General features: G+C 52.8%; 1 protein-coding gene across 1 annotated transcript in view; it reads left to right on the top strand.

Moving 5' to 3' along the window:
- Positions 1 to 1,805: 1,805 nt before the first annotated feature.
- Positions 1,806 to 17,215, top strand: part of KIAA1755 — a 44,771-nt gene continuing 29,361 nt past the window's right edge. The window contains exons 1-2 of the mRNA XM_081323622.1: positions 1,806 to 1,904; positions 16,368 to 16,565. Of these exons, the coding sequence (XP_081179748.1) occupies positions 1,902 to 1,904; positions 16,368 to 16,565 (201 nt within the window). The 5' untranslated portion in view covers positions 1,806 to 1,901. The remainder of the gene's footprint in view (positions 1,905 to 16,367; positions 16,566 to 17,215) is intronic.

Below are 17,215 nucleotides of genomic sequence, written 5' to 3'. Positions count from 1 at the left end.
GGCTGTCCAGTCTCTTCTTGAAACCCTCCAGTGTTGGAGCATTCACAGCTTCTGGAGGCAAGGAGTTCCACTGGTTAATTGTTCTGACTGTCAGAAAATTCCTCCTTAGTTCCAGGTTGCTTCTCTCCTTGATGAGTTTCCATCCGTGGCTTCTTCTCCTGCCTTCGGGCGCTTTGGTGCCTGGCTCGCTAGCATTTTCCAAGGAATAGAAGTTTTCCTGGGGGCTCCAGGGCGGAGAGGGCCCTCCTTTCCCTTCCTGCCCACTTCCATGGCAATGCCACCCATCCCCATGGCTGCCCAGCCATATCTGTGGGCAAAGCAGATTCCTTGTTTGGGGGGAAAAAGATCTCAGTCAGTGTCGCTCCCACTTTGCTTTCCGCCTTGGCATCTCCAGCTAAGCTGGCTATTGACTGGGCTGTGGGGGGGGGGGGCAGCTAGACCCCTTTTCACCAAGGAAAGAGAAAGAAACGGGTGGGGGGAGGGGGCGAGGGGGCTCCTTTGCAGAAAGAAAGGCTGGCCAAACGGGACTGGAGTCACTTCAGCCGAATGGGCTTCTGGCGAGACCCCCGCCAGGGCCAGCTGCAAGGGTTACAATCTGGAAGGGTTTGCCCCCCCCCGCCCCCTCCCCAATCCTGTGAGCAGAGAATGGTTCTGAAGCTGTCTGGGCACAGGGCAGGACCCGGGACACAAAGAGGGCCGCTGTTCTGGAGGGCTGGCACTGCTCTGCAGTCTTTTGCAGCCCGTGTGTGTGTGTGTGTGTGTGTGTGTGTGTGTGTGTGTGTGTGTTTGGGCGTGTGACAGAGAGAAAAAGAGAGAGAGAGAGGAAGAGAAAGTGACAGAAAAGAGAGACAGGGTGAAAAAGAGGAGAGAGAGAGAAAGAAAAATTGAGAGAGAGAAACAAGAGAGAAAGAAAGAAGAAGAGAAAGACAGAGAGACAGAAGAGAGAAAGACAAAGAGAGAGAGAGAAAGACAGACAGAGAGAGAAAAAGAGAAAGAGAGAGAGAAGAGAAAGAGAGAAAAAGAGGAGAGAGAGAAAGAAAGAAAGAACAGAGAAAGAGAGAGAAAAAAGAGAAAGACAAAGAGAGAGAGAGAAAGAGAGAAAAAGAGGAGAGAGAGAAAGAAACAACAGAGAAAGAGAGAAAAGAGAAAGAGAGGGACAGAAAAGAGAGACAGAGAGAGAAAGAGAGAGAGAAGAGAAAGACAAAGAGAGAGAGAGAAAGACAGAGAAAAGAGAAAGAGAGGAGAGAAAGACAGAAAAGAGAGAGAGAGAAAGAGAAAGAGGAGAGAGAGAGAGAAAGAAACAACAGAGAAAGAGAGAGAAAAAAGAGAAAGACAGAGAGAGACAGAAGAGAAAGAGAGAGAAAAAGAGAGAAAGAGAAAGACAGACAGAGCGAGAGAGCGAGAGAGCGAGAGAGAGAGAGAGAGAGAGAGAGAGAGAGAGAGAGCATGAGAGGAAAGGGGAAAGAGAGGGAGGAGGGAGTTTTTCAAGAGCGGGCAGCCTCCCTCCCCCCCCAATTCTCCTCCTCTCCCCCCCCCGAGCGCCCTTCCCTCTCTCTCTCTCTCTCTCTCTCTCCGAGGCCGGAGCGAGGCGAGCCGGCGCTGGGGGGGGGGTGTCGGGGGGCGTCCTCGCTGGCAGGGAGGAGAGGGGGGGGGCAGGCGGGCCCACCGCCCCGGGGCGAAGCGCACCTGGATCCCACCGGGCGCCCGGCCCCCACCCCCAAGACCGGCTCCTCCGCTCCAGCATGCCCGAGAAGGAGCCCGATGGCCGAGCCGGCAGCAGCCAGAGGTCGCCCGCCGCCGCCGCCGCCGCCCGCTGACCCCCCCGGGAAGGAAGGCCGTCGGGGTCGGGGGGCGCCCCCGCCGGCTCCTCTGCCCCCGCCGGCGTCACTTCCGAAGGAGCCATGGTAAGGAGACCCCCTTTGTTCCTCTTTTGCGCCTCTTCTGCCCCCCCCGGCACCCCCTCCCGCCCCCCAAAAGACGAAACTCGGGGGAGGGGGTGTCAAGGGGAACCCTGCCCCCTCCCCACACACACCCCTCCCGCCGCTGCTTTGCGCAGCGGCCCGAAACCCCTTCGGCCCCTTTGGGGGGGGGGGCAACCCTCCATCTGATGCGGGACGGCAAAACTTTGCAGGAGTCCAGCTGCGCTCCTGGCTTTGTCCTCCGCAAGTTGCAGGTACCCCGGAAACGTGAGAATCCTCTTTTTTAAAAGAGTCAACAAACAAACACGAAACAAACACACCTCCGTGTTCCCCCCCCCCCCACCGCACGCGCCTAGTGCCCTCCTCCAGGGGCAGGCAGAGCCCCAGGTGTGGTGGGGGAGCGGTGGGAGGGACGTGGCCAGGTAAAGGTGCTTCCACCCGAAGGCCCGAAGGAAAGTCCTCCGAAGTCCCCCCCCCCCCCCGCAGCCATTAAGTGGGCGAAGGCCAACCTGGCTGGCACACGCTCGCTCTCTCTCTCCCGGGCGAGGCGGAAGAAGAAGAAGATGGAAAACTTCTGAACGGGAGGAAGTTGCTGTTAGGTAGGATTTGGGGGCCAGGTGCGCCCCAGGGATTGGCGGGGAGGCAGAGCGTGGGTCTCCCGAAGGTGAGGGGGGGAGCGAAGGACCCCTTTGGGGAAGCACCGAAAGCGCCTGGCCGAGCGCCACGTCTTATCAGCTGGGCTCCAGGTGGCTCAACGCACCCTGGGTGGGTTTTGTGTATGTGTGTGGTTTTGATCTTGCGGGTGGGTGCCAGCGCAACATTGGGGGGAGGGAGTGGGTAGAAGGCGCCTTTCGAAAGGGCCACCGGCTGCGGGGTTACTGGCTTTGCGTCAGACTGAGACTGGGGGCCTTGGTGTGAGCGGGTGCCGTGGCAGTGCCGAAAGGGCTTGGCCCACGTCGAAACCTTGGCGGCTGTAGGTCACTCGGAAATCTTGGCGGTTGTAGGAGCCTCAAAACCTTGGCCGTTGTAGGTTGTGTAGCCTGTCCCAAGCCGAAACCATGGCGGTTGTAGGAGCCTCAAAATCTTTGGCCATTGTAGGTCGTCTGAGCTTAGCGGTTGAGCAAAAAACCACTGTTTGACTTGGCGGTCTCTAGGCGTCCCCTGCCCATGGCGGTTCTGTTTGGCTAAAGAACGGCAAAAAAACCGGGGAGGGGGTAGATTTTTCCAGACATTTTGCCCTGCTCTGGAAGGACAGAGGGCTCGGGCCCAAGGCTGGGGGTGCAAAGTGTCCCTGGCTGCCTGCCGGAGCCCCAACTTTCTAACAACCCCTCCCATCTCTCTCCTCCTCCTCCTCCTCCTCCTCCTCTTGGCCCTGCAGGGGGGAGAGAAGTTCCTTTCTCACGCAAAATAAATAAATAAAAATAAAATAAAAACCTCCCCTGCTCGTCTTCAGCAGCAGGAACAAAAGTTTGGCACTGGGGAGGTCAGGATTACTCGCAGCTGTTTGGAAAGGCGGCCTGTGGCTTGGCTGGAACGCTTCGCCGCTCGGAAAAAGGATGTTCTCAGCCTGGTCCAGGAAACCGGGGAGACTCGTCTGCTGGAGCAGCCGTGCGCCTTTGGCCCCGGGGTGGGGGCCCTTGGAGGGGCTTGGGGCTGCTTTGGCATCCTCTGCAGGGCTGGCTGGAGATGGGGGTGCTGTGCGGAGAGCCCCAGCTCACTCGGGGCGAAGGGAGGCGCAGGGAGGGTTACCCCTGGCCGAGGTGCGGGGAAGAAGGACTACTAGATGACCTCCGAGGTCCCTACCAGCTCTGTCATTCTATGGTTCCGTAAGGGTCTCCCGCTTGAGCAGGGGGTTGGACTAGATGACCTCTGAGGTCCCTTCCAGCTCTGTCATTCTATGGTTCAGTAAGGGTCTCCCGCTTGAGCAGGGGGTTGGACTAGATGACCTCCGAGGTCCCTTCCAGCTCTGTCATTCTATGGTTCAGTAAGGGTCTCCCGCTTGAGCAGGGGGTTGGACTAGATGACCTCCGAGGTCCCTACCAGCTCTGTCATTCTATGGTTCTGTAAGGGTCTCCCGCTTGAGCAGGGGGTTGGACTAGATGACCTCCGAGGTCCCTACCAGCTCTGTCATTCTATGGTTCAGTAAGGGTCTCCCGCTTGAGCAGGGGGTTGGACTAGATGACCTCCGAGGTCCCTACCAGCTCTGTCATTCTATGGTTCTGTAAGGGTCTCCCGCTTGAGCAGGGGGTTGGACTAGATGACCTCCGAGGTCCCTTCCAGCTCTGACATTCTATGGTTCTGTAAGGGTCTCCCGCTTGAGCAGGGGGTTGGACTAGATGACCTCCGAGGTCCCTACCAGCTCTGTCATTCTATGGTTCTGTAAGGGTCTCCCGCTTGAGCAGGGGGTTGGACTAGATGACCTCCGAGGTCCCTACCAGCTCTGTCATTCTATGGTTCTGTAAGGGTCTGCCGCTTGAGCAGGGGGTTGGACTAGATGACCTCCGAGGTCCCTTCTAGCTCTGTCATTCTCTGATTCAGTAAGGGTCTCCTGCTTGAGCAGGGGGTTGGACTAGATGACCTCTGAGGTGCCTTCCAACTCTGTCATTCTATGATTCTATGAGGCTTGGCATTGGTCGGGAGGCAGGTGACCTGGGAGACGGGTGGCCACAGGAGGGGAATCCGTGGCCCGTGGAGGCCAGCCCACGTCATAAGCCTGGTTCGAAGCCCTAAAAAAAACCCCTGTTATCTTTGCCAGCTGGAAGCCTCCATCTCTTATTCCTGTTCTAAAATGGGAGAAATTCAGAAAGATTTGCAAAACAGTGAGAAGGGGGATCTACAGCAGGGGTCCCCAACCCCTCTGGTCCGTGGAGGGGTACCGGGCCGCGGCACGCCAGCAACCGGTCCGCACAAACAAGCCAAGCCCCATCCGTGGGATGCAGGCAGCACACAAAAACCACGCACTCTCTGGTCCATGGAAAAACCTCTCTCCACGGAACCGGTCCCTGGTGCCCAAAAGGTTGAGGGGCCTCTGATCTACAGCATTCGATCAGCCAATCAGAATAGAGCTGGAAGGGACCTTGGAGGTCATCTAGCCCAACCCCCTGCTCAAGCCAAGGGTATCATTCCACGGTGAGGCCACATTTGGAATCCTGTGTCCAGTTCTATAACGGAATTTATAACAGAACAACAGAGTTGGAAGGGACCTTGGGGGGTCTTCAACCCCCTGTCCAATCTCCTCTTGAAATCCTCCAGTGATGGAGCAGCCACAACTTCTGGAGGCCGGTTGTTCCGCTGGTTAATTGTTCTCAGTGTTAGGAAATTTTGCCTTAGTTGTAGGTTGCTTTTCTCCTTGATTACTTTTGCTTAGCATAACACAAAAAAGATGTTGAGACTCTGGAAAAAGTGCAGAGAAGAGCAACAAAGATAATCAGGGGACTGGAGGCTAAACCATATGAAGGACGGTGGCTGGAATTGGGTATGTCTAGTTTAATGAAAAGAAGGACGAGTGGGGACATGATAACAATGTTCTAATATCTCAGGGGTTGCCCCAAAGAAGAGGGGGGGGTGTGTTCACCTATTCTCCAAAGCCCCTGAAGGCCGGACAAGAAGCAACGGATGGAGTCTAACCAAGGAGAGAAGCAACCTGGAACTAAGGAGAAACTTCCTAACAGTGAGGACAGTTAACCAGTGGAACAGCCTGCCTCCAGAAGTTGTGGGTGCTCCATCACTGGAGCCTTTTAAGAAGAGACTGGACAGTCGCTTGTCTGAAGTGGTACAGGTAGTCCTTGACTTATGACCACAACTGAGCCCCAATTTGCTGGGGCTAAGGGAGAGGTTGTTAAGTGGGGTTCTGCCCCATTTTACGACTTTCCTTGCCATAGTGGCTAAGTGAACCTCCCCCCCCCCCCAGTTATTACGTTAGTAACAAGTGTGGCTAATTAAACCTGGCTTCCCCCTTGACTTTCCTTGTCAGAAGGTCGCCAAATCACGTGACCCCGGGACAACCGACATAAATACGAGTCAGTTGCCAAGGGTCTGAATTTTGATCTTGTGACGGGGGGGGAGGGGGGGAGGCTGCAAAAGTCGTAAGTGTGAAAAAAAGAACATCCCAAGTTGCTTTTGTTCACTGTCCTTACGGCTTCGAACGTTCACTGGACGAGCTGCTGTAACTTAAGGACTAGCTGCTTGGGCAAGGGGTTGGACTAGAAGACCTCCAGGCTCCCTTCCAACCCTATCGTTCTACATTCTGTGTAGGTGTGCCTTTCCGATGCGGTTTCAAAGGGGCAAAAGAACTTGTCTGGCCTAGCGGGGGACTTTCCCAACCCACCAGAAAGGCTGAAATCCCAGCACAAACTTCCACTCAGACCCAGGAATTACTTACACACACACTCACACACACACACACACAAGGCAGTGACCGGATTCCCAAAGCTGGAGGAGAGTTCATGAGGGTGGGAACTTGACTGCTTGTTTATACCCGTCCCCAGACAGCCTGTGTTTCCCCACTGGCCTCTGGGCTGCCTTCTCCTCCATCATTCATTGTTCCTTCTCCTTCTCCTCCGGCGGCTCCTTGTTCGGATTCCTGCCAAAACTCTTGCCTCTGGGAAGAGTTCCTGCTTTGCGGAGAACGCAGGGGTGGTCCCGGCTGAGGGTGGGCCCGAGGGGGCTTGATCTCCCTCTCTCTCTCCCCCCCTCCCCCCCACATCTTTCACATCAGCCAAGAGATGGGCAGGGGGAGGGGGGGGACCAAGAGACAAGAAGCAGGCTGGTTTTTTCCGGGTGGGGGGGGTGGGGGCCCTCAGTCTTCCAACCTGGGAGGGGGCCGCTGCTGGCCTTGCTTGTATTGTTGGAGGTGACCCCATCCGGGCAAGGGTCTTTTCATTAAAAAAAAAGGGGGGGAGGGGGAGGAAGGGAAGGGAGGGGGGGACAATGGGAAGACTCAGCCGTTTGAATCTTCAGCTCAGAGGGTTGCCGGAAAAGTTTGGTTTTAGATGTGCCTTTCTGCAAGGGGAGGGGCGCAGTGGCGAATTCACACAGCCCCGCGGTTGTGTGTGTGTGTTTAAGTGGATGGTGTCTGCTTTTGGGCGGGGTGTGTGTGTGTGTGGCTGTTGGAAGGGCGGTATACCAGGCATGTAAGAGAGGGGTTAAAAGGTAAAGGTAAAGGTTCCCCCGCACATGTGTGCTAGTCGTTTCCGACTCTAGGGGCCGGTGCTCATCTCCGTTTCAAAGCCGAAGAGCCAGCGCTTGTCCGTGGACGTCTCCGTGGTCATGTGGCCGGCATGACTAGACGCCAAAGGCGCACGGAACGCTGTTACCTTCCCACCGTAGTGGTCCCTATTTTTCTACTTGCATTTTTACGTGCTTTCGAACTGCTAGGTTGGCAGAAGCTGGGACGAGTAACAGGCGCTCACTCTGTTACGCGGCACTCGGGATTCGATCCGCCAAACTGCCGACCTTCCGATCGACAAGCTCAGCGTCCTAACCCACTGAGCCACCGCGTCCCTACAAGAGAGGGGTTAGGGTCCACCATTTATTTGATTGAGGTATTTGATTTTTATCCAGGATTTATGACTGTTTAGAAGTAACTCAAGGCGGCGGACATGCCTAAAACACCTTCCTACTTTTCCCCCCACTACAACAACCCTGTGAGGTAGGCTGAGGGAGAGGGACTGGCCCAAAGTCACCCAGCTGGCTTTCCTGCCTAAGGCGGAACTAGAATTCACTGTCTCCTGGTGATTGGCCCAAAGTCACCCAGCTGGCTTTCGTGCCTAAGGCGGGACTAGAACTCACCGACTCCTGGTGATTGGCCCAAAGTCATCCAGCCCACTATCATGCTTAAGGCAAGACTAGAACTCTCCATCTCCTGGTCATTGGCCCAAAGTCTCCCAGCCTGCATTCTTGCCTGAGGCGGGACTAGAATTCACCGTCTCCTAGTTTCTAGCCCGACACCTTCACTGCTAGACCAAACGGGCTGTGCTAATTCTACTTTCTTCTCCAACCTCAGAGAAGAAACAAATGCAGGAAGAAAACAGAGATTTCTCCCATCAGTGACTCTGGAGGGGCTTAAACATCCATTTCCATGATTCCAGCCAGTCTGTAGCCCCCCCACACACACCACCCAGATTCCTGGGCCATGGGGGGGGGCTTTTCCTGGCAGTTCTTGTCACAGGCCGGGTTCAACCAACCTGAGGATCAAGGTCAGATGCAAGGCCACGGGCACCACGCCAGGTTCAGGGTGTTGCACCAACCCAGTTTGTCTTTCACCTTTAACCAAGTTTCTGATTGCAGTTCCTGTTCCGTCTCCATACCTCTCGTTTGCCTGCCATAATCAATGCTGGGAAAAATTTGGGAGTCTCCTCCTCCTCCCCCTCCTCCTCCTCTTCCCTTGGCAGATGCTCTTAATTTGGGGTATGTGTAAACAGCTCCTCCACAGCTCGAAGCCTTTACAAAAGTTTTTAAAAATAGCTTCCAGTGTTGGGCCCGGGAGTGTCATCTGCCCAGGATTAAAAGTCACAAGGCTGGCATAGTTCGTAGCCCCTGCTTTGTTGGGGGCCGGGGGTGACCTTGGCATCGGCACCAGGCTGGCACCTGCTGGGGGTGGGAGTCTGTCCTCCACCCCCCCTTCAGAGGGGCCTGGAATGCCCTGGCCAGCCCCCCCCCCCACCCGAGCAGAGCTAAATTGAGATGGTGAGCTTCTGCCTGCAGAGTAGCATCTGCTATAGGTCAAGGTTGACACCAGCCAGACAAAAGTCCTGGGTCTCCTGGACCCGCCAGGCTCAAAAAGGCCAAAATCCATTTCAGCAAAGGCCCTGCTGCCACCTCAGTGGCTTTTTCACTCCAGGAAGAGAGTTTACTCTCTAGCGCACAGATGACATTCCCTAGTTGGGTCATGAAAGGTCTGCAAGAAAACAACAAAGGTCAGAGAGCACCAAGGACCCCATAGTCCTCCTCCTCCTCCTCCTCCTCTCTTTTCTTCTTCTCCTCCTCCTCCTCCCTGCAAATTCCACTCCTTTCTAGCACTGATGGATGTTCCCTAGTTGGGTCATGAACCACCTTCAAGAAAAAAACGCAGCTCAGAGAGCACCAAGGACACTACAGTCTTCCTCCTCCTCCTCCTCCTCCTCCTCCTCCTCCTCCTCCTCCTCCTCCTCCTCCTCCTCCTCCCTACAAACTCTATTCCCTTCTAGCACTGATGATGTTCCCTAGTTGGGTCATGAAACGTCTTCAAGAAAACAACACAGCTCAGAGAGCATCAAGGACCCTACAGTCCTCCTCCTCCTCCTCCTCCACAACCACAACCACCACCACCTCCTCCTCCTCCTCCTCTCTGCAATCCCTACCCCCTTGTTAAGTGAGCTTTATCCCATTTTGCAACCTTTCTTGCCACCGTTGTTAAGCGAATCACTCTAGTTGTTAAGCAAATAAGATGGCTGTTAAGTGAATCTGGCTTCCCCATCGTCTTTGCTGGTCAGAAGGTCGCAAGAGGGGATGATCACGTGACCCCGGGACGCTGCAAGTGTCGTAAACACGAACCTCTTGCCAGGCATCCAAATCCTGATCACATGACCACAGGGGGATGCTGCAACGGTCGTTAGCATGAAAAATGGTTACCAATCACTTTTTTCCAGCGCCGTTGTAATTTTGCACGGCCTCTAAACAAAGGTTTTTTGTACCTGTGTTGCCTGAGTCCTTATGCATCCGGAAGCAGCCCTTTGTTTTTGTTGTTAGTTGCGAAGTCGTGCCCGACCCATCGCGACCCCATGGACAACATTCCTCCAGGCCTTCCTGTCCTCCACCATCTTCTGGAGTCCGTTTAGGCTCATGCCTACTGCTTCAGTGACTCCATCCAGCCACCTCATTCTCTGTCGTCCCCTTCTTCTAGTGCCCTCAATCTTTCCCAGCATGAGGCTCTTCTCCAGTGAGTCCTTCCTTCTCATTAGGTGGCCAAAGTATTTGAGTTTTAGCTTCAGGATCTGGCCTTCTAAAGAGCAGTCAGGGTTGATCTCCTCTAGGACTGACCGGTTTGATCGCCTTGCGGTCCAAGGGACTCGCAGGAGTCTTCTCCAGCACCAGAGTTCAAAGGCCTCCATTCTTTGGCGCTCAGCCTTTCTTGTGGTCCAACTTTCACAGCCATACATTGCAACTGGGAAGACCATAGCGTTGACTATACGCACTTTTGTTGACAGGGTGATGTCTCTGCTTTTTAGTGTGCTGTCTAGATTTGCCATGGCTTTCCTCCCCAGGAGCAAGCGTCTTTTAATTTCTTGGCTACGGCCCCCATCTGCAGTGATCTTGGAGCCCAGGAAAATAAAATCTGTCACTACCTCCATTTCTTCCCCATCCCTTACCAACCTCTCATCGGTGAGATCAGCATAGGCTTTGTGCTGCCCACAATCTTTGTGGCGTGGCCGTACCTGTCCCTGTTTGCATTTACCTGGGCAGAGGCGCCTTGCCAACTCTGAGGTCACCTGGCCACCTGTGTGGGCTGCTTGCAGGTGAAGCCACCCCCAGCTACTCGCTGCGGCATGCCCGCTCTCTTGCAACGCCCGCTGAGGACGCAGCTTGCTTGTGCCGCCTAACTACCACGTCCCAGTTATTCTGCACAGCTTTCCCTGGCCCTTCATGCCATTCACTCACAGAGTTACTGCAGTGGTTTTGGGACTCATGGTGGCAGATGGGAAGGAGTTGCAGCTGCTGGGAATCTAGCCCACCCCTTACTCCTGAGTAAATTGTGCCATTGAAAAGAAGGATAGGGAGGGACATGATAGCAGTCTTCCAGTATCTCAGGGGCTGCCCCAAAGAAGAGGGAGTCAAGCTATTCTCCAAAGCGCCTAAAGGCAGGACAAGAAGCAACGGATGGAAACTAATCAAGGAGAGAAGCAACCTGGAACTAAGGAGAAACTTCCTGACAGTCAGAACAATTAGCCAGTGTCCCTCCAGAATTGGGGTGCTTTGTCGCTGGAGGTTTTTAAGAGACTGGACAGTCACTTGTCTGGAAGGTATGGGGTCTCTTGCCTTGAGCAGGGGGGGGTTGGACTAGATGACCTCCAAGGTCCCATCCAGCCCTATGACCTTGTGTTCTATGTTCTAAAATTGGCTTTATGAAACGAATCACTCTGTGTTTCCTACAGAGGCTGAGAGCCCAACAGAAGCAGCAACTCAGGATTTGCAAAGCCAGCTGTGTTTTTCCAGCTGTCCTGGTCCTTTTTCGAAAGATAGTAAAAATGCAAACAGAGAGACAGGAGGCCCGCCCAAGACCAGATCAGCATTGGTGAAAATGCAGTGGACAGGTGCAGGGTGGACAGCAGGCTGACCAAGTCTCTGATGAATGACAATATTTGTAGCTCAGGATTGGAATGAGGAGTCCTTGGTGCTCTGTCGGCTTGGTTGATTTCTGGCAGATTTTCATCAGCCAAAGGAGGTTATATCATCAGGGCTAGAACAGAGTGGGATTTGTGGGGAGGAGGAAGAGGAGGAGGAGGAGGAGGAGGAGGACCGTGTGGCTCTCTCTGAGCTGGCTGGTTTTCTTGCAGACGTTTCATGACCCAACTAGGCAACATCATCAGTGCTGGAAGGGAGGTGAGTTTGAGAGGAGGAGGAGGACTGTGGGGTCCTTGGTGCTCTCTGAGTTTGGTGGTTTTCTTGGAGATGTTTCATCACCCAACTAGGGAACATCATCAGTCATAGAAGGGAGGAGGGTTTGGGAGAGGAGGAGGAGGAGGAGGAGGAGGAAGCCTGTGGGATCCTTGGTTCTCTCTCAGCTTGGGTGTTTCCTTCCAGTCCTTTCATGACCCAACTAGATAACATTATCAATGCTAGAAGGGAGGGGGGTTTGCAGGGAGGAGGGAGGAGGAGGAGGTGATCTGTGGGGTCCTTGGTGCTCTCTGAGCTGGGTAGTTTTCTTGGAGACGTTTCATGACCCAAGTAGGGAACATCATCAGTGCTAGAAGGGAGGAGGAGGAGGAGGACTGTGGGGTCCTTGGTGCTGCCTGAGCTGGGTGGTTTTCTTGCAGAGGTTTCATGACCCAGCTAGGTAACAACATCAGTGCTAGAAGGGAAGGGGGTTTGTTGTCTCGTTTATACATTAGTAGTGGTTATATGGTGGGATGAGCCTTTGATTGCCCGATCAATAGGCTGCTATGTTGACCCTGTGGATTGACTATTTGGACTCGGCCACATTGCTCCTAGTCCCTTTTCCTTGGGAGAAAACATGCACATCAGGACTCAGTTCCCATGTTTTCGCCTCTGGACTGACTGAGATTGGATTCACCCATCTTTGTGGCCACGGACTTTGCCCCATTCTCCCGTGTGGTTGGTCCTGCAGGAACAACATGGTCAGTTTTTTATTTTTTTATTTTTTTAATTTTAATTCCATTTATATCCCGCCCTTCTCCGAAGACTCAGGGCGGCTTACAAGCTTAGCAGTAGCCTTCATTCTATGTATATGCCTGCTTATTAGGGCTTTCACACACACACCCCAAGCGGCATTATTACAAAGTCAGCTTATTGCCCCCAACAATCTGGGTCCTCATTTTACCTACCTCGGAAGGATGGAAGGCTGAGTCAACCTTGAGCCTGGTGGGACTCGAACCTGCACTAATGGCAGGCAGCTGGTGTTACTTAAGGAGGCATTAGCCCACTGCTCCACCAAGGCTCAGTTCCCGGTTTTGCAAAATTTTTCTGGAGTGGGGGCACCCGAGACGAAGACAAACACCATATCCTCACAGGGGGAAAATTTTAAAAAAGTGGAAAAGGAGGGGGGGAAATGCATTAGAACAGAGCAGGGGTTTTCCAACTTGGCCCTTGGATGACTGGTGGACTTCAACTCCCAGAATTCCTCAGACGTGCCTGGCTGAGGAATTCTGGGAGTTGAAGTCCACCAGTCATCCAAGGGCCAAGTTGGAAGACCCCTGGAACAGAGTTCCTCGATCCCAGCGACTTGGTGGTGCGTGGACTTCAACTCCCAGAATTCCCCAGCCAGCAGGAAATGAAAGGGAGGGCAGCATGTGTTTGGCTATAAGGGGAAAATCAGGGAGTCCTCGACTTAGGACCTCCACTGAGCCCAACGTGTCTGTTGCTAAGTGAAGCATTTGCCCCATTTTAGGACTTTTCTGGCCACAGTTGTTAAATGAATCACTGCGTTTGTTATGTTAGTAACCCGGTTGTAAAGTGAATCTGGCTTCCGCCGTTGACTTTGCTTGTCAGAAGGTCACAAAAGGGAAGCAGCCTGGAACTCGGGAGAAACTTCCTGACCGTGAGAACAATTCACCGGTGGAACAACCTGCCACCAGAGGTTGTGGGTGCTCCCTCCCTGGAGGTTTTTAAGAAGAGACTGGACAGCCAGTTGTCCGAAAGGGTGTAGGGTTTCCTGCCTGAGCAGGCGGCTGGAATAGATGACCTCCGAGGTCCCTTCCAACTCTATTATTATTATTTAGTTGTGGGTGCTTCATCACTGGAGGCTTTTAAGAAGAGACTGGACAATCACTTGTCCGGAATATTATAGGGGGTTGGACTAGATGACCTCCGAGGTCGCTTCCAACATTATTATTACTATTATTATTATTATTATTATTATTATTATTATTATTATTATTATTATTATCAACTTTTATTCAATAAACACGAACCTCAGTCAGCTGATAATAATCTTCCCTGTACACCGCCCTGAGTCCTCCGGGAATAGGGCGGTATATAAATTTAATAAAATAAATAAATAAATAATAATGATAATAATAGTGATGATAATAAAATAATAATAAAATAATAATGATAATAATAATAATAATAATAATAATAATAATAATAATAATAGTTGTTGTTGTTGTTATTAGGTGACCCCAGGACGCTGCAACGGTCATAAATACGAGTCAGTTGCCAAGCAACTGAATTTAGGTCATGTGACCACGGGGGGATGCCGCAACGGTCGTAAGGGTGAAAAAAACAGCCCTTCCCACTTTTTTTTCCCCCGGTGCTGTTCTCACTTGGAATGGTGACTAAATGGACCGTTGTAAATCGAGGTCTACCTGTAACGTTGATTTACATTTTTAAATCTTAAATTACTTAAACTAACCTTCGGTTGCTCCGTTTTTAATGTTATCGGTTAAATCAAGGGTCCTCCAGCTTGGCCCCTTTAAGACTTGTAGACTTCAACGTGGCTGGCTGGGGAATTCTGGGAGTCGAAGTCCACCCGTCTTCAAGTCCCAAAGGCTGAGAAACGCTGGCCTGGCTGGGGAATTCTGGGAGTCGAAGTCCACCCGTCTTCAAGTCCCAAAGGCTGAGAAACGCTGGCCTGGCTGGGGAATTCTGGGAGTCGAAGTCCACCCGTCTTCAAGTCCCAAAGGCTGAGAAACGCTGGCCTGGCTGGGGAATTCTGGGAGTCGAAGTCCACCTGTCTTCAAGTCCCAAAGGCTGAGAAACGCTGGCCTGGCTGGGGAATTCTGGGAGTCGAAGTCCACCCGTCTTCAAGTCCCAAAGGCTGAGAAACGCTGGCCTGGCTGGGGAATTCTGGGAGTCGAAGTCCACTCGTCTTCAAGTTGCTAGATTTGGCAAACATTGCCTCAGAAAACACTAGGGCGCATTGGGGGTGGGGGCTGCATACAATGCCTCTTTTGGGGGGGGCACCAGGTAGCACCCCACTTCCTGGGGGCCTCCTTGCCCCCCCCCAACCCTGAGGACCTTTTACGAGGCTATCAGGGTGGAGATCTTAATGTGAGGCAGTTTGATTTAATTGGTGCCCAGGGCTGTTACTCATTGGCTTTATACTTCCCGGTTCTTATCGGCAATTGAAGTTGTTCAGGGTGTGGAGGTATAAAATTCAACTCCACAAACAAAATTATGTTAAAAGCTTGGCTGGCACACCCACCCGCAACTGTTCCTTTCACACAACCCTAGGTTGAGGCAAAAATGTGGCCAAAGCCGCCAATGCAGCAGAATTCCCGGCGATTTGACTATCTGATCTTTTGTTTCATTTCATTTAATTCATTTATTAAATGCACATGTGCAACTCTGGGCAAACATACCGTGTTACAAACATGGTAGTTCATTTCGTGACCTTTCCAAGCTAGAACATCTCTGAAAAAAAGGGGAGTTATGATCTTTTTTTCACACTTACGACCGTTGCTGCATCCCCACGGTCACATGGTCAAAGTTTGGATGGTTGGCAACTGACTCGTATTTATGATGGTCGCAGCGTCCCGGGGGGGGTCACGTGATCCCCTTTTGTGACCATATGACAAGCAAAACCAACGGGATTCACTTAACGACTGTGTTACTCACTTAACTGCAATGATTCCCTTAACGACTGAGGCAAGAAAGGTCCTAAAACGGGCCACAGGTCCCTTAACAAACGTCTCTCTTAGCAACATACATTTTGGGCTCAATTGTAGTCATAAGTTGAGGACTCTCTGTAATGACATAAACCAACGAGTGAACACTGAGCAGTAAATTAATGCCAATTTAATTTTAGTGAGCCAACCCAAGGGATGGGTCGAGTTCTAGGCTGGGTCAAAAGTTGGTGTGACCCGGATCCTTGTGGATCTGGCCCATCCTGTGGGCTGCTCTGGGTTCGGATTTGATCCATTGAGAGATTTCGTTTTTCAGCCTCACCGATGTTCTTGCAGTTCCTCCCCACTGCGGTGTTCTGATTTTAATGCTTTGTGGGTTTCCACGCTTTTGATTCTTGTGGCATCCTTGGTGCTCCTGGTGAATGTGGCTGCTTTCCCACAGACCTTTCATGACCCAGCTAGGGAACATCATCAGGGCTAGGAGGGAGGGGGCTCCCTTGAAGGACTGGTGGCGTTCCCTAGTTGGGTCAAGAAACGTCTTGCAAGAAAACAAGCCAGGACCCCACAGTTCGACCTTGGACAACAATCTTCTCTTCGGTCGGTGCTTTGATATTTTTTTTTTTGATTGTGTAAGTCCTTGTAAGTCACTCAGAGTTGCCTGACAGTGAGAAGGCTGAGAGATAAATTTTGTTTCCTTCCTCCCTCCCTCCCTCCCTCCCTCCCTCCCTCCCTCCCTCTTTCCCTTTTATTCCTTCCTTCCTCCCTCCCTCCCTTTTCCTTCCTTCCTTCCTTCCTTCCTTCCTTCCTTCCTTCCTTCCTTCCTTCCTTCTTTCCTCCCTCCCTCCCTCTGCCTTTTCCTCCCTCCCTCCCTCCCTCCCTCCCTTTTCCTTCCTTTTTTCTTCCCTCCCTCCCTGTCTCCCTCCCTCTTTCCCTTTTCCTTCCTTCCTTCCTCTCTCTCTCCCTTTTCCTTCCTTCCTTCCTTCCTTCTTCCTTCCTTCCTTCCTTCCTTCCTTCCTTCCTTCCTTCCTTCCTTCCTTCCTTCCTTCCTTCCTCTCTCTCTCCCTTTTCCTTCCTTCCTTCCTTCCTCTCTCTTTTCCTCCCTCCCTCCCTCCCTCCCTCCCCTCCTTCTTCTCCTACTCCTCCCTCCTTCCTTTCCCCACGGCAGGACCCCCAGTCTCTGGATGCCGCTGTGCAGACCACCTTGGCGGGGCTCTTCCCTCCCTTCGAGGTGACGGCTCCCACGGTGCTGAGCCAGCTCTTCCGGGTCCTGGAGTCCAAGTACCACGGGGACGGGCTCTGCTGCCTCCTGGACTTCCTCATCCCTCTGAAGCGTCTTTTGGAGCACATCCGCCAGGCCGCCTGTGTAAGTACGGATGGAAAATCTCCAGCTCTGGGGGGTGTGAAGGGATGTGTGTGTTTCTCTCTCTTTCTCTCTCTCTCTCTCTCTCTCTCTCTCTCTCTCTCTCTCTCTCCCTCTCTCCCTCTCTCTTTGTCTTTGTCTGTCTGTCTGTCTGTCTCTCTCTCTCTCTGTGTGTGTACGTGCCATTGGCAGCCCTGGGATGTTAGACTTCAGCGCAGCATCGACGGGTGTCCAGAGGAAGCCCGAGCAAAGACACGATCGTCAGGGTAGCCTCGTGCAAAGGGTGGCCTTGCACTTTGGAGCATGGGTCAGGATTGGCTTCCACCTGTAAGATACCCATGACAAATAAAGTTTCACAGCTCTTGCTGACTTCATGGCAGGCCCTTCCTCTTTCTGAGAGAGTGGTCTCTCCACTTTGAAGACAGGTGGACTTCAACTCCCAGGGTTCCCCATCAGTGCTAGAAGGGAGTGGGGTTTAGTGGAGAGGAGGAGGAGGACAATGACGACGACTGTGGGGTCCCTGATGCTCTCTGAGCTGGGTTCTTTTCTTGCAGACATCCCATGACCCAACTAGGGAACATCATCAGTGCTAGAAGGGAGGGGGGATTGTGGAGACATGAGGAGGAGGAGGACTGTGGGGTCCTGGGTGCTCT

This window comes from Vipera berus (assembly GCF_964194415.1).
Source record: "Vipera berus genome assembly, chromosome: 3".
Lineage (NCBI taxonomy): Eukaryota > Metazoa > Chordata > Lepidosauria > Squamata > Viperidae > Vipera > Vipera berus.
This window is presented reverse-complemented; position numbering and strand designations above follow the sequence as displayed.